General features: G+C 39.4%; 2 protein-coding genes across 4 annotated transcripts in view; both read right to left on the minus strand.

Annotated features, from left to right (window-relative positions):
• Positions 1-1,417: 1,417 nt before the first annotated feature.
• Positions 1,418-4,342, minus strand: LOC106641057 (modular serine protease-like). Its single transcript, XM_014355281.2, has 5 exons — positions 4,338-4,342; positions 2,908-3,057; positions 2,564-2,773; positions 1,786-2,045; positions 1,418-1,689 (listed from the first exon to the last, which is right to left on the minus strand). The coding sequence occupies exons 1-5, from the start codon at positions 4,340-4,342 to the stop codon at positions 1,418-1,420; spliced, it is 897 nt and encodes a 298-aa protein (XP_014210767.2).
• Positions 4,181-22,305, minus strand: part of plx (PTB_TBC1D1_like and TBC domain-containing protein plx) — a 37,361-nt gene continuing 19,236 nt past the window's right edge. For all 3 annotated transcript variants that reach the window (XM_014355376.2, XM_014355379.2, XM_014355377.2), the window contains exons 4-17: positions 11,684-12,037; positions 11,303-11,599; positions 11,022-11,226; positions 10,831-10,947; positions 10,546-10,768; positions 9,602-9,907; positions 9,218-9,516; positions 8,967-9,128; positions 8,573-8,889; positions 8,065-8,317; positions 7,864-7,982; positions 7,555-7,779; positions 6,773-7,490; positions 4,181-6,687 (exon numbers count right to left, since the gene is read on the minus strand). In XM_014355376.2, the coding sequence (XP_014210862.2) occupies positions 6,455-6,687; positions 6,773-7,490; positions 7,555-7,779; positions 7,864-7,982; positions 8,065-8,317; positions 8,573-8,889; positions 8,967-9,128; positions 9,218-9,516; positions 9,602-9,907; positions 10,546-10,768; positions 10,831-10,947; positions 11,022-11,226; positions 11,303-11,599; positions 11,684-12,037 (3,828 nt within the window). In that variant the 3' untranslated portion in view covers positions 4,181-6,454. The remainder of the gene's footprint in view (positions 6,688-6,772; positions 7,491-7,554; positions 7,780-7,863; positions 7,983-8,064; positions 8,318-8,572; positions 8,890-8,966; positions 9,129-9,217; positions 9,517-9,601; positions 9,908-10,545; positions 10,769-10,830; positions 10,948-11,021; positions 11,227-11,302; positions 11,600-11,683; positions 12,038-22,305) is intronic.

The raw sequence follows: 22,305 nt of genomic DNA on the forward strand, positions 1-22,305 counted from the left end.
ATCGAATAATTTATTTAATACCCCTATATTAAAGATTACATTAACATACAAACAAAGTTTTTCTTGTCAATAAAGTATAGAAACCGCGGCGGTGATGGTGCTTCTGTAACGAAAACTGCTAATATTTTTCTAATTAAAATATTTCACGTGTTATTAAAAAATGCATATCACAATTTTTCACTGCAATAAATATTTACAGTGAAGTATCATTATACAAATTAGCAATTTACAGTAGCTGATGTGATGTAAGTATTGTGTAAATTCGAATCACTGCATCACATTGATTCCAAGAAAAAACGTAGACTAGTCTAATTACTGGCTGGTATTTCATAGCAATTATACTTTTACATTCTTAACAGCATTTTTTTGTGATTCGTAATCATATAAGTGAGTCAAACAATTAACCCACAACGTCAATCGGCTCAATAAGAACTATGAATTTTTATTTTTACATAATACATATTTCATAACTTCTATTTTTAAAAATTACTGAATATTTTTACTACTTTTCAAATGATCGTTAATTGTTGGATTAAACATCAAGAAGTAGATTATTACACATTTTCGATTATAAGTCTTAGTTTTCACCGTCATGTAATATTTTTTTACGACGTTGAATTAGTTTAACAGCAGGAATATCAGTGCTCATCAATTTTTCTTATTTATGATTTGTATGAACTTATAGATGTCATCTCAGAGGCAGCAAATTTAAACAAAACATTAACTTTTTTTTTTTTTTTAATTCCTGTAAACATTTTCGTAATCACAGAAAGAGATTTGTTAAAAAAAGTGAGTTTTTGTTACTCATTTGATTTTAGAGCTAAAAAAGTTGTTGCGATGAAAATTTCACCAATCAAAAATTGTTACATGCATAGCTATATACTATAGTACGTAACACAATTTTAAGCTTTTTGTATTTGTTTTTGTAGCACGTATATTTTGTCTGTAAAAACGTACTAATTTTTTTTTTTTTTGATAAATATTCTCATTAATGTTTTAATAAAAAAATTTTTCAACAGCTGTTCATAACCCTCCCGTTTTTACTAATTTGCTTCTCATTTTTCCCTTTTCTCCGTGGGTACGCAATTGTTAAATGCAAAAAGTTTGATTTTTTAGAAAGGAGACTGTTAGAGTTCTTGACATCACCCGAAAAAATAGTAATTGTATTAAAATTAAATAGCAAATTTTTTAGGGTTAAAAAATGTCATTTTTAATTAAAGAGTAAATGATAAAAATGTTTAATATTTTGAATCTTCTAATGAATGAAGCCAATGAAGCCTTACAACTTACATCATAAAACATGTTTTCTTAATTCCTGCATTTACAAGGTTCAGTAAAAATTTTTGTCTTATTATTTCATTGGTTTTCAAATATTTTCATGTAGTTTATTTGAACAATAATTTTTACAAAATTTTCTCTAGTCCTGCAAAATCATGTCTCCTTCCAGGACAAGTTTAACTTTTTTGGGTTTTTTAACACACTTAATTGGATCTGGGCTCCAAATTCCATTAGATTCGCAAGTAACGTTTTTGAAAGTGGCTCCATACGTAATTTCCTGAACAAATCCTTCTCGACATTTCAAAATGGCTATTGTGTTTAGTGGCGCAGGGATTTCGCATGATACTGCCAGATTGTTCCATAAACAAATAGCTTCCGTTGCAGATTCGCTCAAAATTTTGCATTTGATTTCTAAATTTCGAGAAACAAAAAATTATTGATGAGAGAACTGTTAATTAATTAACATGAAATATAATTATAATGCAATGAACAAAAAACATCAACTACCTTCACAAGTAGGTTCTGTAATCCATTTTCCACCGGGTCCACAAAACACATCTGGGTTCCCTCGAATATTGTACCCATTGTTACATCTGTATACAAGATAGGAACCAGGTTTCAAAGTTTTGGTATGGTAAGGTAACTCGCAGTCTTGATTAGAGTCACAGAGAGATTTGTGTAACTTCCACAGCCCATTAGGTGGTTGAGGAGGCACTTCACACGGTATCAAGTTGTCGTGCCCATCATCTTTATATTTTAATCCATCACTGAAATTCGATGTAGTCTCTTTAATTTAAACCTAAATACAAACTTTCAACTCAAGCTCATAACTTAAACATTAGAAAACATATTTTTATTTTATTAAGCCCATAAAATTCTAATTTTTATAAATAACTTTCAATGCATGCAACTACTTTCTTCCTCTAATACGGAGGAAGGGGTAGTATTTCCTACATAATACTGGTTGCAAGTATGATCACTGAAAATAATACAAAATTCTTTAAGATATACAGTAGATATTAAAGAAGGTAAATTATTATTTGATAACTAACCGACCAACAATTAGTATGAAAAGTGGAATGTTCTTAATCCTATTGTCCTATTATCTCAGGTGTTCTGATACTTTAGGTAACATTTAAGCATTTTGTAATGTTTTTGTATTATTGTTTAAAATACTAGTGACTTTTAATTTATATAATTGTCACCTATACGTTACTCCGACGACGAGGTAACTATTATATGCACTAGTTGAGTTAACTATACTATTATTAATAAAAATGCTTACTTCGTAGTATTTTCTGCATTATTGTGAGATAGAGCTACAACACCAACATGTGGGCATATTGTAGGAGACTCGTCACTACCATCACTACAGTCATAAGCTCCATCACAAGTATGATTCAAATTTATGCATTCACCACTAAGACAGGAAAAATCACCAAGAGCACATCCGTATTGGTGTACTTTTTGGGGTGATTGAGTTGTTGATGTAGATCTAGTTAGCATAAAAATTCCACTCTTAATTATTTTTATATCAGATTTACGAAAGAAGAGTATGTAAAAGGTTATTTAATGGCTACCACTGGTAAAAATTGCGATGATTAAAAAAAAAGATAAAACATGACTTACTTTGTTAAAACTAAGTTTGATGTAGATTTGTTCGTATTGTAGTTGCAATTCTGATAACTTTCGTCACTACCATCCAAACAATCGTTATTCTCATTGCATAGTAAATTATTATCTATGCATTGTCCATTTGAACATCGAAACTGATTACTCCTTTGAAATTGCAAGTAGCGTTATTCAAAAATTAAATATGCAAGCTTAATAATATTAGAATGTTAATTGAATAAAATAAAATAAAATAATAAATTCTGCATTGTTAAATGTAATTAAATGTATTTTGTTCTAACTTAAAATTGTTACTTACCCGCAAATACCATACGTTTTAGCGCTTTTAGAAACTTCAAAGACAAAAAAAAGCCAAATAATATTTGTGTAATACATAATTTGATCGTCAAAATAAATTGAATATATTTATTGTAAAGTGTGAAAGCTGTAGTATTTAACTTCATTAAAATTAAAAGTCAAGTTTGAGTACCTTTTATATAAAACCATTTTTGAAGAATGTTCGCCTGAGTTCTGTTTGAATAGGTGTTACTTTGATCATGAAACTGATAAAACATATTTGGGTTTATTTTCAATGCTTAAAGATTCAGTGCGCATGTAAACAGTCAAAATTACGTTCCAGAAATATGCGACATGAAACAACATTCACCAATAATTGATTTATTTTAAAATTGCTTAATCAGTTGAATTGCAGTTATGGATGAGCTTGAGAATTAATCAACAAATCAATAAGACCATCATTTCATAACGTTGCATAAATATTAATTGAACAAATTTTTGAGTCAAACGTTTTCTCAACTTTTGTAATGATGGCCTGCTATGAAACTATGATAACTTTTTTTTTTATTTCTGTATATTTACATTAATTTTTTCTACAAGAAATTTAGTTGTCATGATTATCAATATACTCTTTATAATTCATGTACTAACAATTGCTACATAAGTGTTTACACGTGCAAACTGAAAATAGAATTAATGTTATAGGAAATTTTATGGTTTGCTGTTTTATCGAAATTACATTGATCATGAAACGGTTAATAAAAGTTAACAAATTTTCCTTTTTTAAAAATGCATGAGCAATCAAAACAAAAAAAATCATAAAGGTCATCATTAAATAAGCATTTAATTAACGACTCGGTAAAACGTATGACGTAATTGTATTTGTGCATTCTTTGAATGCAACAGTCTTAAAAATATTTGTTACAAGGTAATATTTACAATGTTACGAATTCTTAAAATTAAGATAATGATAGGATTAAAAATTTAGTAAAAATTGTAATAAAAGTTTGGGAGAATTTTGTTTTCAACCACTAAATGAAAAATTCATAAACATTATTTGTAATCACATATCTTTTTTTTATTGAAGACTATTGATTGTAGTTGGCCACAGACATGTACACTGTATGTATATATTATGTATAATATATTACCTCATCTTTGCCGTGACCACAGTAAACATAACAAATCATAATCTTTCTGTAACGTATAACAAAAAATTTTAAACAAAAAAAATTAATCAGCACGAAATGTAGCCACAGAAAAGCACTTCGCACTATCACATTTTAGTATTTAGAATCTCTAAATTCTAAGTAGTGAAATAAAATGTGCAAGAATAACATAATTCTTGCAGTTCTCATTCGCATGTTGTTCTTACATACTCATCGAATATTTCTACACCCTACAATCGATCTTACGATGTAAATAAACGAAAACATAATTAATAATAACGAAAATTAAGTATACTGCTTCTGAGCGAAATAATTTAATAGGATGTGAATCAGCTTTTCGCAAATTCACAAATATCACATAAACATATAATTTGTTACATAATCTAATACTCATTTAGATTAAACTGTGTTTTATGTAGTACCAAAGATTTCTCGAACAGTAATATTTTTTCAATTAAATGAAAGCGGAAGACGATAAAGTAATTTTTGAATTAAAAGTATGCTATTGATAAGTTTTTTTTAAGTTGAAATTTATTCGAATTATTTTGAATTGAAAAAATTTTTTAAACACAAAAATGATTGCACACAGAAAAATTTTGTTGAAAACGTACAAATACAGTACTCGTCACTTTAACTTACGAAGAAAGTAAATTATCTTCTACCAAAAGAGCGATGAAAAAATAATTAAAATAATAAAATTCATTGTACAATATCAAACATACACCAACAAGGATATTATCTACAACGAACATCACAAGTTCTACGTCTACAACTACTTTATACAGCGCATTTTACCCATGCTTCCATCTACTCGATTTTGTTTTTATCTTGAAGTCTTGACTAAACTTATTATCATCTTGGCAGATTCTTACATTATTTGCTTTTCATTTGAATGTTTATTTTGCCATTACAGTATAATTACAAAAATCATGAAACTTTTACGTATGATGTTTGAAGTTTTTTAAGTTCTTAAGTAAATATCCATCAAAAAATTTATGACTGACAGTCTTTGTCATCATTTAATCGATTAAAACTTGAAAACACATTAACAAATAAAAAAAAAAAAATATCAGGTTGTAAAAACCAAAGAAGAAAAACAAAATCTCGGAAAAAGCTTGCATATAAACGTTTGACATCAGCCGAAAGAGATATATTTTTTTTTTTTTTTTTTTTTTTCAAGCAAGAGCATATTATTATTTTTTTGCTATTTTCAAAGATTATGCTAACCTTTATTTTTTCATGAAATTTTATCAGTATTATTTTTGCTTACTTATTTACTTTTATTAAACAAATTGAAGGTACATTAATGAACTACGATAAACAATTTCGATCTTCTCCGATTAACAAAAAGTTTTCATGGTACTCTTGTTTGTTGACGAACTACATTAAACTTCCTAATAAGTCTCTAAGATTATTTTACAAAATTACAAATTTGTAGACTAGTGTCCACTTGTGTGTCAGTGTGCTAAATATTGAAGTACATTTGTGTAATTTTTGTAATGATTTGTGTGAACGTCGACCTATCAACCTACACCAGGGACAACTTTATCGTTTGTCAGTTGCCATGCACAGATCGTTATTATTTACTGCTCGGTAGACTGCTTTTTTTTTTAAACTTAGGCACTAAAAATCGATTTTTATTTTCTGTTAAATTCTTGTAACTATTATTCATTTGAGATATGGTAGTTTATTTGCTTTACGTATTTTTTTTTGTTTTTTTTTTTTTCTTTTTTTTTTCTCTCAACGATGCTCTACTACGCTCCGCTACTTACATTTGATTCTCACACTCGTCATTTAAGTAAATTTAGGAAATTTAATGTACAGCACACGGTGGCAAACAAAAAGGTAATGGAGAAACCGTATCAGTAATTATTACCGAACGATCGGCAATTGATATTTGGCAATAGAATACGGTAAAGTGTATAATTTCATAATTATTATTATCATTATGATTATTATTATTTATAATACGGACGTGGATAATTGCTGGTGACGATGACAATAATAATTGACGAGGTTCGTTCGTTAACTTACTATCCTTCGTTCACGCCGACAATTTACGACAGATTGCTCTTGATAACGTTCAACAAAAGCATCTGCTATCTACTAAGTATCTGTGGATTCTGTTGGATTTCTTTGTTGTTGTTGTCGTGAGCGCCCGTCTGGCCCACTCCGGCGCGTATGGGCTTGATGGATTTGAGCTTCGTCGTGCCACCGTACTTGAAATTCACGTCGCTACACGTGTCCAACGGGTGCATCGTGCCCGACAGATTTGTCAACGAATCCGAGTTTGTGTCCTCGAGCTTTGTCGTGGGGATTTTCATCACGCTCCCTGTTGGAAAAAATCAATAATACGTACACTTCTCTCGATTGAGGTACATGAGATCATAATAAAAAAAAAAATGGAAGTTACTTACCAAGTTCGTAAGCCGATTTAGAAGACTTGAGGGGCATTCTCGTGTTTCGCGGCAAAGAAACCGATTTCTCCAAAGCAGCTATAGTGTCGATCTTCAAACTACTGTCATTCTGGGCTATATGATTGTCCGAGCCACTATTGACACTGTTATCTGTAATTTGTATGTCAATGTTCGAGGTTTTGGAATCGTTCTCGTCATTTCCATTGAGCGAGTTGGACGAGTTGATCGTCTCGTTGCTTCCAGCGTCGCTCCGTATCGCTGCCATTTGGGCGCGTTGCTGCTTGATGTGGTTGTGCGAGTTCGCGAAGAAGGACGATACCTTCTCGAGCTTCGAGCCAAGGTTTGGCTGGCTGAGGGCCGATTTGAGGGGATAAGGTGGCTCCATCATGCTGTTGGTCTTGATGAGTCGCGAGTCTTTACCGGCACTGTTGCTCTTTTTCATGTCGTACTTGTTGTTGTTGTCCTCGATCACGCGACCGGGTAAGGAACGTAGATTGCTGTTGCTGCGACGTTTTTCGACTGAGGATAGTTGAGCAACGATTCGGCGAACATCACCCGGAATTTCTATGTCCGTTTTGGAGTCTATCAGTTGTTGGATAAACGAGCCCATTGTCGATATTGTTACTTCGAGACTTCGGTTCTGGGACTCGAGACGATGAAGGTTGGCCTGGTGGTGCGTGCGCGTTGTCTCCAGACGTTCCAAATTTGCCATTGCGATCTGTGGTTGAATAATTAATACTTGTTACAGTTACTACTAAAAAAAAGTTTATAGTTTTATTTACCTCTAACTGTTCGTTGAGATGAGTATTTTGTGACACCAACTGTTTGTTCAACAGTTCCAGTTTTTCCATGTTTTCTATCTGTGGTTTCACAGAAATCATTTCTTCTTGGAGGACTTGGTACTCAACGCGGTACTCGTTAAGCTGTTTGGCCATTTCCATGTCAGGATAGAATACTCGCTTCATAACTCTGTCCAAAGTTACTTTGTCTACTGCTGGTACCTTTGTCTATTAGTAAAAAAAATTATGCAATGAGTGACCATGAGTATTAAATAGTAGATCGTTATTCAAGAAATTGAGCTCGAACAGTACCTTTAGATATTCCATAATTTCCTCGAAACTATCGCATTTCATTAACGGGTCTTGGTGTTCTTCTAGCAGGGCAAGAGCAACACGGAAAATTACTTCCGAAGATTCAAGGAATAGCAAATCTACCAAAAACAAAAAAATTAGTATACTCGCATGTCAATATTCCAGCTCGCTGAAATATGACTGGAAAATCGTTGAACGAACCAAAAACCCTGGTAACGAATCCAAGCGGAAATTGGCTGGCAAACAGAGTCAAAAGCCACGGAGCCGCGTACAACGTAGGCGAGACCTCGTGCTTGTCAAAGTGATTATAAATAGCTGGAAGCCTATCGTGAAGCAATCTCGACAATTGGTAGAGATGGAGTTGCAAAGCTGCCATGTCCGGTAGGTAGAGTTTTCGCAGGCCACGTCGGAACATGAGGTGCCGGAGTAGGAAGAAAGCCTGATCCTCGGACATCTGTAATCGTTTTTGATGAGCAATCACAAGAGTCGTTTGACTTTGATCATCAGTTGGCCTTTTTTTTTTTTTTTTTCATCCAACCGACAATGACAATTATTGACCTTAATTAAGCCAAGGTCTGATTCATCATATTAAAGTTACATTTTTTCAACGAACGCACGTGATGCAACTTGCTGCTTCTTTGAGAAATCAGTAAATACCTAAGCCAATTTTGTTTTTAATTATAATAAAAAAATAATCTTGGTATCTTACGTGCAACAGAAGAACTCCAGCGACGAAACTGAGGCCCTGGCAGTATCCCACTTCATGGTCGAGCAGAGAGTACGCCTTGAGTAAGTTGAAGAGGGCCAATTGTCCAGGTCCCAGGGGCGAGCTGAAATACGGGTGATTCGGGAAAGTGCGCCCGAGATCTATAAGAATGGCGTGCTGTTGTGACGTCAGTTGTTTCAACAGTAGCTCGTACGGAGTATTATAGTTTGGGAAGTCATGCGTGTCCAGAGGTGGTTGTTTCATGCAGAACTGCTCGGCCAAAAACTGCCATACTTCACCGCGCTTGCCTCGCGGTACACCTGCATTTTTATGACCGTATGTTAAAAAAAGGGCCAAAATTTTTATTAACAGTGAACAACAAAGCCTTCGTATATACCTTGCTTTATGGCTTGAAGAAGCATTTGGTTATCACATTTGGTTGAGATTCGCGACTCCTTGCTGACCAGCAAGTCCCAGACCTCTACGAGCTGTCGATTACAACTGCTCAGCTCGTCGTATTCCAATTTTATTCTCTTGACTGTAGCTTCCTCTTGTCGAACTAAAATGAAAAATAGAAAAAAACTCAGTCATGTATCATATACTTTAGACATGCGTTCCTCGATAGATCGTTTTAGAATGGTTCTATACCTCGAAGCCTAGCATTTTCCTTCTCCATCCTGATGAGAATCAATTGCTGATTTATTGCTTTTTTCCACAACTCGCGCAACTCTTCCTTACTCCTCTTCTTTGCTGGCATCAACTGTGCGATATTGATATTGCTTAAATTGACATTTTTCATATCGCTCTTATTTTCTTGATCTTTTCCAGGCGTGACAACGCGGTTTAATATCGCCTGTCTCCACGAACCGCTTTGCTGATGCTGTTTGTCCTTGCTACCTTCACCCTCGGTGGGAGACATTTTTGGCGAATTTCCAACTTTCAAGAATCTACAGCAAATAACAAAAAGATTATTGTTAAAAATTAAAAATCTATGTATTTTTTGAATGAAGTATAAAAAGGACTTTAACTTACATATCCATCATAGGACTTTTAGGACTAGCCATGATAGTTGCGTTGATCTGTTGTTCCGGAGAAACGCGAAGCGATCGTGGTCTGCTGGACTCGGGTGATGTATCGGTAATGGGCAGCATACCTGAACCGCCAACTGGACTTTGCAAGCCAGCTTTGTTCAATTGGTTCTGGGAGCCAAGGCCAAAATCGTCTTTGGAGCCTTTTCGTTTCATGAGATGGTCGAAGCTATTGGTCAGTGAGCGCTTTGCTTTCATAAATATCGTACTGCCCACTCCGACGCTTAGGTACTGGTTCAGAAACTCGCTCCTGTGAAAAGTCAAATATATAGTTGACTATTCGATCAATCGGTATTGATTTCAAGAATATATCATTGCTTTTTAAAAATATAGATATGTGCACGATTTAGTTTCCTTACCAATAATATCAATACTTAACTTCAAAAAAACGCCTTCCTCACGCAAGCATTGCCGTTGCAATTAAATTAATTTTTTTAAAGCTCACAACTTCAATGCTGTCAAGTTGATGATAAGTCAACGTTGATTCAACACTGAATCGGTATTGATTAAACGTGGTATCAATATAAAATCAACGATGTAATTAATGACTAATTTCAGCGTTGATTTAGTATTGATATTTTTGATAGGGGGTAATGCTTATCGTGGATTATAACACGAGATATTTATTTTCTTACGGCATCTCCGAAGCACCGATGTGAAAAATTTACATTTCATGCAGTATTCCTCAAACGTTTTTTCATCCACAAAGCGAGTCCTTAATAATTCGGAGCGTACCCGCTATCCTGAATTCCAAGCAGCCCTCCCACCCTCCGTGCTCCAGAAACTTAAGGACCAACTCTGATACTATTACTCTGGGTTGGGTACAAATCCGGACTTGTTTCTTTATTCAAAAGCAGAAAAGACAAAAAAACGAGCCGACGCACGAACCTGTTCTCCGCAGTGTCGTGAACATGCCGTGACTGCTTGGCTTCGCAGTGCACACGCAGCAGCATCATGAGGAATTGGTTTTGCTCCGACAAACTGGTGCCCGAACCAGTTCCACTGGCAGCCTCCGCGCCGCGGTACTTTGTCACGACGACGTCCTGCTCGTCCTCCGGCAGCTGCTCCAGCCGCGAGAATATTATGCTCTGAGTCTTGCGGTCGCTTTGCCCTGAAGACACAAGGTATCGTCACACTCTGGATCCTATATGCGAGCATCACAATTCAACGTACCTTCGATCTCCTGGCACAGTTTGCTGTACCAAACCATTGGGCAGTGCTCGCAGGAGAATACCGGCCGTTCCTTCTTCGGCTGTCCACTGGCCGACGACTCGAACGCTTGAGTTATCGCTGAAAAACCACGCATCCGTATCAAACGTGGCTTCGACAACGAGTCGAAAAGTGTTTCGCAACACGAGACTCACCTGCAACGAGGTCGTCGGCAACGGACTCCGATTGACACTTGAAGATGAAACAGACGAAGCGCTCGCTCGTGCTGTCCCGGCAAACGAAGCCAAAGTGCTCGAGATTCTGGATACCCCGGACGCAGCTCGCGACGTCCCGCAGTTGCTTGTGCAGCAGGATTTTCTTGCGGTCCGGGCTAATCAGCCTCAGGTCCAAACGCCCCACCTGTAATTCAACGCGTCAGGATATCCCGTTCTCTTTTTTCGAAGCCAAATGCAAAGAAAAAACGAAAAAAGCAAACCTGGAAGAGCATGGTCCGGTTGAGGTCCTCGTTGTCTTTCGCCGAGTCCCGCCTGGTCATCATGACGCTGCCCGTTGACGCGGCCCGATTCCTCATGGCTACCTCCGGCAATGGGATGCTGTTTGACTTTTTGGGTGGCTCCGTGGGTGATGTCTGGGCTGGGGAGGGTTGGATCACTGGTGCCGATTCTATCGACTTGCTCAGGCTCGTTGTCGGCGTCAGTGGGCTCATCGGTGACATCAGGTTGCCGTTGCTCGCCACGTTCTCCACGCTGCCGGCGTCACTCGTGTTCGAGTCCTAGGGTACGTGATTTTTTTCTTTTCATCAAGTAGACCAATTATAAGGAAAAGTATAGGGATAGGAGACAGATAAGCGACTGACCATGCTGTCTCTGCGGGCGTTTGCGAATAAACCGGAGGCACCGGCCTGTTGTTTGAGCTGATGGCACTCGTTGAGCAAATTGCCGGCGGTCGACCGGGACTTTTCGAGCCCGTTACTGCGGAACTTGCTGATGAGGACATCGTCGATGTAGGACTCGGGCACGTCGGGACGGCTGACTTTGGTCTTGCCAACGTAGAGCACCTCGAAGAAGTGCGACGAGCTCGGCGATATGTCGGCGCCGATCGACGTCAATGCGGCCGCGCTGCTCAACGAGCGCTGCGGCAACTCGGGCTTTTCCTTTTCGATCCGCGACGAGGACGATTGCTCCTTCATCGCACCAAATAGCTCTTGTACCTGCGGGACAACGATTGTTACATGTTGCGTGATTAGAAATAGTTGTTTGTCAAAACGAAAATAGTAGCGTAATTCTGTTGTTCTTGGTCTTTTTTTTCAGTCATGCCGTTTTTCTAAAAGTCATTTCAATACTTTTTTTTTTTTTGTTGCTTCAACGCATACAATGAAGCGAGTTTGTTAATAACGATGCACGAGGTGTTACGCCACGAAACTTGATTTATAGTTCCTCGTGACATTTAGCTAGCATAATATATCAGATTAAGTACCTTATGTAAAACTATGTAGTATTAAGGAAAAATTTAGCAATTTATGCATAGTATATATTATGTCTTTATCCCAGATATGGAAAAAAAAACCATACATGATCCATCAACTTGATGCTTACGAAAACAAATGGATACGCATCTAAATAATCAATTGAAAGTAGGAAGAAATGAAAAAAATATTGAGTCAAGCCCATACGAAGACGAAAATTTAAAAATAACGAAGAAAAGTTTCCAGAACGAACGAGCTAGCCCCAGCATCTCTCTTCATTGCCACTATCACCTCTATTTTACACTCCCCTTTTCTTCCCCAGTACGAAACTAGCACACGGCGGATAGAGAGGGAGGACGTCTAACAGAGCTACTTGGCGCTGTTGTAGAAAAAAAAAAAAAAAAAAAAAAAAAAAAAGAAAAGAAAGAAAGAAAGGAAAACAAGGAGCGAAGAAAGTGGGCGTGCAGAAGGAGAGCCACCACTTCACGGGTGCCCACGGCTTTTCTTCACCCTTTAATTCCGTAGGCCCTCGAGTTGGCTCTCTTTTCTTTCCTTCTTTCTTTTTATTCATACCTTCTTGTTTGTTGCGGTTGACGAGCGTCCAAGCGCGCCGGGGAAGGTCAGATCGTTAATGAACTATTTTTCAGAGCAGCGCGCGTGTTGTGTGTGCACTGATGCACACGTTTTTCATGTAATTGGATCAGCTGGCGCGGAAGTACGCGCTTGGTCTTCGCTTTTTTTTTTTTTTTTTTTTTTTTCATCCACCCCCCCGATTCTACAAGAGATTTCTTATTTATTTTCGATACTAAAGTCACGAAGCTACATCATTTCTCTACAGTGAAGACTAGCAGAGCTTATTGGTTTTAATTTTTTTTTTTTCATTATGAAATCAAGTCAAGGTATACCAAAGCATTGGTTGAAAAATACGTGACAACTGCAAACGATTAATCCACAAGTGTCAAGTCGTTTATATTATGTATAAGAATGTCAATATTTCAGACATATTTTGGTACAGGTAAAGACAGTTGGAAAAAAAAGTTTAATGAGAAATATAAATTTTTATAAGACAAAGCGAGGATCTGGATGGATCGAGAAATGAGACAGAGTTTCAAGCTGGATTATTAAAAAAAAAAAAAAAAAAAAAAAAAGTCTTCCCTGGTTTCATCCCGACGTGGTTTTGCTCCGTTGAGAAATCGTAAGGCACTCCATCAGAGTGTTTACGGGAGCGATAAATCAAGCATCTAACAATAGGCCGTAGCGAAATCAACAGCCAATTGAAACCGGAGAGCCTCGCGGAAACAACATCTCGTACTTTTCGAGCGTTTTCTTTCGAAAGCACGGGAAAATTTATTCTTCGCGCCTGAAACGCGAGAGCGACCGCGAAACAAATGAAACGAGAATCCTCGAATGATTCCTTCGCTCGACGAAGCTCTGCTTTCGCGCGCAAAGGACACCTAAAAATAAATATACATAAAAAAAAGTCAAGATTGATACACACACACACACTGCAAACCGATCCTATTCACCCCGATGTCGAGAGACACGCCGATATCAGGTGTCCCTCGAGAGCCTCTTCCTCTGCCTCCAAAGAAGGAGCCCGACGCGAGTTTTCTCTTTGCGGAGCCAAGCAAGCGGAAGGGATGTCTTTGGGGGAGGCTGCCCGAACCGAACGCGGGATGAAAAGGAGGGGCCGAAGGGAGAAGAGATATAGGTTTGCCCAAAGTCGTCGCGCGGGGGTTTTAATTGAGAGATGAAATATTTAAATCTCCCTTGTAGAGCTCTCGCGGCGCGCAGGGCTTTCATTCACTCGTGCACGTGACGTACCCTTTTGAGCGTTTGATCATTGATGTACGCAGTGATTACATACAAATGTCACGTATTGAAATACATTAAAATTAAATATAACAAGTTTAACAAATCCTCGGAAATTCGGTTAATATGTATTATGAAAAATTCTCGAAAGTAGAAAAAAAAATATGAAATAATAAAATGCAATAAAGCGCATGGAATTAGAGTTGATTAAAATTGTCACACAGCCAGACACTCGAGAGCGTCTTCTACGTGCGTGTGCATCTCGTGAGGTTCCACTTGAAATCCTCCCATGTATCCGAGGTACGCCCACTTGATCGTCATCAGGACGAGTTTACTACAGAAGGAGGGAGAGACAACTGACTCGCGTCTCGATCAGCGGAAAACCGCAGTGACGGCGATAAATCGAGAGTCTGCCATCGATTATTCCGGCCCTGTCTGGGCACTCAACGCGCCCGTCTAATGAAACATTTTCCTTCCACCCCATCCGTAGGCACGCTCATCTCGAGCTGCCACCGCCCTCCATCCTCCCACCCCCCCTTGGAAGAGGAAACTGCAGAGGCAACGCGACGGAACTAGAAAAAAACGCTTGCCAGGTGAGAAGGAAGAGGAAAGAGACAGGGGCTTCGCCTATCCAATTACCGATTGGCAGCGAAAAGGAGGAAGAAGAGCCCGGGCGAGGGGGAGGCTTATCATGCTTTTATCGTTCGTCGACGCTTTATGACGTCATAGGCTCGCACGCCCGAGTGTGTGTTTGTTGTCGGGTTAAATATCTCTCCCCTGGCATATACGTACACACCCGATCGATCTCACAGCCGAGTGTGAGAGTGACGGACGTGCAGGGGGATGATATGTTTGTTGGACTGGCATACGATGCTAAACAGGAGGCTGAGCTAGTTTTTTGGTGTAAAGGCCGCCTTGGGTTTTTCTTACTGTTGTACTTTGACACTTTTTTTTGTTCATCAGTTAGATGGAGATTGGGTTTTTTCTTGAATCCGAATGAGTAAAGATCTGCATATACCCAATTTCAAACTTTTTGTTCCCTTGGACGCAAGAAACTCCGAGCGTTTATGTAATTTCCCCCCCCCCCCCCATCAAGAGGAGTTTTTTACCGACCATTTTAAGAGCTTTTTATTAATTCGCTACGGCTTAAGTGTATTGCGATAAGCCTCTCTGACTCAATCGGATGTTGTTATATCGAAGCTTCACTGCCCGCACAAAGATAGAACTAGTTAATCCACGAAAATAAAGCTGCCCGACCCACCGGTGTTTTTCTCAACCATCGCCTTTCAAAATTAGAAACAATAATAGTTGTAACAAAATGAGAAGAAGAAAAAGAGCCGATTCGTTTCACCGATCGGTAAGATCTCGGCGTCTAGAAAATTGAAAACGCATCCACACGGCCATTGGTTCAGAGAAACACGAAAAAGGGAGATGTAAGTAAAATCAGAGGAAGAAAACAAAAAAAGATCCCCGCGATGTTCGTCCGAGCAGTGCGTCATCGGCTCGATAATCAAGCCCTCGCCTACGTTGGCCATGCAACTCGCTAAAATCCATCTCGACTCGCTTGCCTCTTTGGATTCGTGTATATTTTGTGCGGATGCACACGTGCGCACTTCTACCCGCGAAAACAATGCCGAAAATAAAAGGCCTTCGACCATTTCATCTTCTTTGTACGCGCGTACCACAGCCATCCAAAGCCAATCGTATCTCTCCATTATGCTCGGAGAATCTGTAACAAAGACACGCCCAAAAATGCAAATTCTCATCGTCACCCCTTTCCCCCTGTAGTTGTAAACATCGAGTTCTTCACATATATGGGTCGCTTGTGTTTACACCGACACGTTCTGTCCGCTGCTCCACATTGCGCGCCAGATCAACAGCAGATGGCTAATGCGATTGCAACTACGGAGCGCCCAAGAGATCGGACGTTTCATTATTTCCGTCTGGCGCAGAAGAACGGACGGTCGTGGTCGCGTGTTACGTCATCGTTGCTCTTTTCCTCGCTCCCTCTCTCTCCAGAGAGCTTTTTTTTCTCGTTTCAAATTACAGCCAAATGACGATTTCGAGTTTCCAAATTCCCATTTGATTGTATTTTATATAGACAGGTAAAGTAAAATCAGAGGCCACCGTCCCCATTTGCTTGTACAGTAGACCAAAGCCATATAGCCTTGATCGTGAATACAGTATTACAACACGTGCAATTAGCTCTACCGAACGTGTGAAGCGGCTCGTTCGCTTTGACAGTGAAATCTGTCGTCGTCACCGATAATTAAATTCGTCGCGGTGCTCGTTGGCGATGTCTCGTGACGACACACTTCTCGCAGTGACCAGATGCACGCGGCCACATGTTGATGAAGATCAAAAATACATTTGGACCAATTGAGAAAAAAAACGATTGCGGAACACGGTGGCAGTCTTTCACTTTTATGCACCCCCTTCCCTGCACATTTACCAACTCGCCGTGAAAAATTCAGCCACATCGGAAAGCTACACGCCGAGCTTTAAAGATCAAGAAAGCCAAAGTCAACGCCAAGTCTCGGAGGAGCAACAACAGGCACATAGCACCCACGTCCATCAGCTCGGCTGCCAAGACGGTCTTTGCAACGATAACAGTAACAGTAAACCATCATGATTTACCGACCCATCCCTATACACGTGTGGATTAGGTAACATCGCCCGACGCACACCAAACGGAGATGCGCTGAAAGTTATGGAGGGCAGGGATGGCTCCAAACGCTCGAAAATAGACATACTCTCTCTCTCTCTCTCTAGTATAGGTATGCCCCGTCTCCACCCGACACTGGATCCTTTTCGTGAGTGCAAGGTATATAAGTAGATACAGTTGACGACCTACCGAGCCTGCGTGTCGACAAAGTGGGCTTTTTTTTTCATTGTACGCGCACTTGCCACGGAGAATGCGCTCTTCCTCTCTCTGGTGAAGTTTCGGGGTCGAGCAGCTGATCGACGCGTGCACAGCCGATGCCTTTAACTCTCGTCCTTCGTTAATGTCGCGCCAGTTTAGAATCGAGCGCTTTACGAGCGAGTGTGCCTATACTCCTCTCGGGAGGTTTTATTGTTTCAGCCTCTCTCTCTCTCTCTCTCTCCGTCTCGCGTCACGTGGGGCGCCACGATGATTTCCTACTCGTCGGTCAAATGCGATCGCATCCTTGTTGGCCTTGGGCGCTTCGTACGATTATTAACCGCCAATAAAACCATTGGTCCGAGTGCTTGTACATGTGGCATTCTATTCTCGTAAGCGAGGCTGTCTCTTTTTGTTTTACATTCGAGAACAAAACTTTTGTACGTAAAAACCCATGTGGTCGGGATGTACTCGTGGAGGGAAAAGGGGCTTTACGTGCAACGCTATACACTTGACACGGGCATTCCTTACTCGAGTCGACGCGGAAGTCGGCAGGAGCGCCAACAGGTGCAAAAACGTCCAAGGACGTGCGGCCCAGCGAACCGCAACGCCCTTACCGCGCGGTTTTCACGCCTGACTTTTTAATTTTATGAGCAGCGTGTACGTAAACGCGATCGAGAGCTGACCCCGTTACCCATACCACACGTCGCGTACAGAAACACGTGACCGCGATTTATGCAGCCTGCAGATGGTCATCTAAATTCGTGCCTCGATCCTCTCATCGAGCGCGTGTATTTTTGAGGACATCGGGATACGACTATACTCGGTATGCTGGTAGAAATTTGTGGGTTTTTTTTTTTTTGTGCCGTTGTTGGTGTTGCGCGAGCGTTGGCGCGTGAGAAGTGTGTGACGTAAGGATACAAATATCGACTAAACCGTCGGCCATCATTTCAGCTGGTGCGGGAGAAAATTGAAATTCGCCGAATAAATGTGGCACAGGGGGAGGTAGGGAGGTCGGTTTCTAGGGCCGTCGTCGTAAAAGTAGGCCGTTAACCTGAAATGAACCGAACGCAAGTGTGCACGTGCACGTACAATCCTCTCTCTGTTGGTGTGGGTATAAAACTCGCGAGAACATGTGTACGGTATATATATCGCATTTGGGATTTTTATTCGCGGCCAAAGTGCAACGATATCGCCCCGCGAATGCATGGACGTGTATGCCTCGTGAAATATGAATTCGCTTTGGACGATTTTACGGAGCTGGTGCAGTTTTTATCTTTGCTTTTTACGAGACTCGGTGGAGTATCCTTAGCTTTTAAAGTTAATGATAAAAGTCTGGAAATACAAAGGCAGGAGATCAATGTAAGGTTGAGAAAATATTTTTTCAAAACAAGAGCCAAACACTTATTGAGCGAACGAAGCTTTTTAACAATAGCGTCATATTGTGATTGAAACGTGTGAAATGTAATACAATGGACATTTAATTTGTTTGGAATTAATCTTTTTTTTTTTTTTTCATCTAATAACGGGTGACAAATAAATACGTAATTATTTGATAGGATTGGTTTTTGTTACATAAGCTATTAGTTTAAACTGGAAGTTATCATACTAAAATACGAATTGGTATGATATGAAAAAAGTGAATTTTTAGTTTAAAACCACCGAGAAATAATTCAGATTTCATACACACGTATTTTTATTTACAACTCGTACAAAAAGTTTTATAAAAATTATTTCGTTTTATTGTTTGTTTATTTTTAGTTATTTATTTATTATTATTATTTTTTTTTTTTTAATGAGAATCAAACATTTATTTTAATAAAAAGATAAAATTACAAGTACAAGCTTGATAAAGTGAGACTTAAAAAAAAAAAAATTAAATTAAAATAAATTGAAAAATTAAATAAAAATAAATAATAAGAGACGGAAAAATTTATTTATTTTTCAGTTCTGTTAAATTTAATCCATACACTAGATCGATTATTTTATTTCATTTTTTTTTGTATTTATTTTAAGTTTGTTTTTTTTTTTATTTAAAAATTATCGCTTGATTTTTAACCAAGTGAGTTTTATTCATTTATTTACTTGGTACTTTATCATATTTTATGTTTCTCAGCCAGACTGTACTGGACCAAGAGTACTTAATCCCAGATAAATCCATTTCAATTCTATGCAACTACTGTTACTAACCATAAAAAAAAAAAAATGAGCGAAACAGAGATGGTGCGGGGGAAGCTCATTTGAACAGCTGTTGGCGTACGTATATACATTATGCAGCTGTGCACGTGCATTGTTATGTTATGCCATCCGACGATAGCTGTGCTTGTGCGTCGCACATACGAACGCCCACTTTTGTTTCTGGTCTGTTTTGATTCTTGGCTTTCCGAGAACTAAGGTGGATGACAGTATTGAATATAAAGAAAAAGATCGCAGCGCAAATAATTATTTAAAATTGAGCCTCATCAAAGTTCGATAGCTTTGTGGAGGAGGTTACTACCGTAGGAATACATTTTTTCTTTGCGATGCACTTACTCAAGCGGTTCTTCAACAGTAGGTATCCTCGTAAAACGTAAAAATGTTTCAATAAAGATCATTTTTCCTTTGATCATAAATATTGTAACCGTTATAAAATTATCGTGAATTTTTCTACTTGTTGACAGCGTATTTTTAAAACCGTGCCGAAGACGAAAGTGATTATTACGTGACAAAGTGAGATATGACACTTTGCGATAAAAAAAATAACTCTATTGTTTTCTGGCACGAAAAATATGACATTCTCAGCGTTGCAGGTACTCGCATACCTGAGCATACTTATGAATAACCTTGACTCCGTTTGAGATTAGTCTTATTTTCTTTAAAACACCACTTACGTATGTTTATAGGACAATTCATCAAGTTAACAAAAGGATTTGCTACCGACAATTTACTTCTTACATAATTTTACGTGAAATTGGACAATCCTTAAAAAGATTTTCTATTTATTTTCGGACCAACCGACGAAAAACACACAACAGTTTAAATTGGCTCGTCATTTCCTTGTTTACAAAAACAACGACAAAAGAGGTAGAGAGCACGCTTTGATCACGGTATCGACCCCTGATCGAGTCAACAACGTCTCTTCTTACAAGTAGGATTAAAAAAAGAAAAAAGAAAAAAAAAAAGTATCCTTTTCGAAAAAAAAAAAAAAAAGATCGTAGGGGATACACACACGCACGCGTCCAACTGCTGGAACAAACGAAACCGATGCTCCTAGAAACCGATAGCATCCGTTTGTTTTGAGGAGGGACAAAGACAACCAGGAGGAGAATTGGCAGGGTCTTGCCCCCCAGAGGCAAAAAGCGAACACGGCCAAGCTAACGAGGTCTGGCACGGGACATGGATTCTCGCCCGCTCGATCGCCACTCGTAACGGATTTAGAGGTGCAACTGAAGCTCTCCACGATTTTTCCAAATCTTTTTCTTTCCACGCAACGAGTTTTTACTTCCTTTGTGTTATTTTTTCCTTTTTTTTTTAACAAAGGGTCTTTATGAGACGGTGTTTTTTTTTGGGTGTCGACAAGAGCGCGCCAAGTCCACTGCGGTGGGTGGGCGAGTGATTGTCATTATTATTATATGTTGGGTGAGTATTTAAAGACGAGATTGATGTGGATACGCGTCAGTTCTCCCCAAGTCTAAGGCTAATTGAATTACAGAAAAAACAGTAGCAAATGATTTACACTTCGTTGTAAAAGATTACATCCGATTCAACCTAATGCTTTGACATGCGAAAGGTGTCGTTGTACGGGTCTCGGAGTGTCAAGTGTACCAACTTGTTTTGGTATGCACAAAAAGTTTCAAGTTCATCCGTTCGACTGAACGAGCCGTAAAATGCAAAACGAGACGTCCCAGCTTTATAGCAAACACAACTTTTTTTGCTTCCTCAAAATAATAAAACCCTCCAAACGCATAAATACATTAAACTCCAAAGCCAAGCGATGAAAACAAAAATGTGTGGCTCTTTTTATATAAATCCAGTCTTATTTTTTTTCCCCCCGTTCATTATCATAATAGCCGCATCCAACTCTCGTACCGATCGCTCTCGCAAGTGTGTCAATGCTTCTATTTTAAATAATCGGAGCGATGATTAATTCCGATGCGTCGGGGGGTACAAACAACTGGCGGGAGATGAATCTGACTCTCCCTACGGTGTCTCTTTGCACGGTTTTATCGGTACGCGTATACTACGAGTGCAGTGCACGAACAGTTGTGCAGATGGGATATTATACAGGCGATGCGATTCGCACGGCAACTACGCGTCCCGCAGCCCATTGTTGATCGTGGGATCGAAGAGCCGCTTTTCCCACGGGCAACCGCAACGAGAGATGGTGAACTTTATTTTTTTTTTTCTCTTCGAATCGAAAATCGGGCTGGAGAGCCCGTACGTCTCGAGTCCGGTGACCCCGACGAGTGCGAAAAAAGCTCTTACCGTCGGTCTCCTGTTGAGCGTGCTAGCATCGCTGAACGAGTGGATGGTCACGTACGGGCTGGACGCTGATATCGGCACGGTTATCATGGCTCCGGGCTTGCTTTTACCCCACCACTGTACACTCCAACACCAAACTAACTCCTGGTCGGGAGCACCGTCATTACAGTCTGTCGTGAGGGCAGTGAGTGAGGAAATATTGGGGAACAATGTTTCTCCAGCCCTAAAGCACCATCGGGACGATTATTCGCGACGGTCATCCCGCCGATACGCCACAAATTGTATATGGTAGTAAAAAAAAAGGAGAGGATGATTTCGCGGGGGTGAGAGTCGAGATCGCGTGCGTCTTTAGCGAGACTTTGCGTCGCACTGGTGTACACGCGCGCGCGCGAGCTTGGCTATAGCCGGCGATGCGAATAGAAACGGTCTTCTGCTCCATCGCCGGCCTCGCTCGTGAGCTCTACCTATACACACACGCGCGCGCGGCTCCCGCGACCGAGCGAGCTTGGGCTTTTGCTTCGCTGAGCTTTTTTAGACGCTGACGCGAGGGGAGCGGAAAAGGAAGGGGGGGGGGAGAAATCGGTAAAAAAACGTCTGGCCCGAGCAAACTTTATCCCACTGATCTCGTTTCGCAAGAGGTGATTGGGCGCTGCTTGGGGATGATCTCTGTTGTCGTTGCTTTTTTTTTCCTTCCATTGTCATCTACCGCTGTAATAACGTATACACTTGTGTAATCGATGATTTTTCTCATCGTAAAAAACTGCTCTTAATATCGGAGAGTTGAAAATTGTTGCGAGTGTACGCCTGTATGCGTTGCGCTAAAGCGAGCGAGCGCGTCTTACCTAATCTTGGATGTTACTACTACCGCGCTCGCGCGTTA

This window comes from Copidosoma floridanum, unplaced genomic scaffold, assembly GCF_036245765.1.
Source record: "Copidosoma floridanum isolate Cflo_tuat_1 unplaced genomic scaffold, Cflo_Japanese_pri ptg000014l, whole genome shotgun sequence".
Lineage (NCBI taxonomy): Eukaryota > Metazoa > Arthropoda > Insecta > Hymenoptera > Encyrtidae > Copidosoma > Copidosoma floridanum.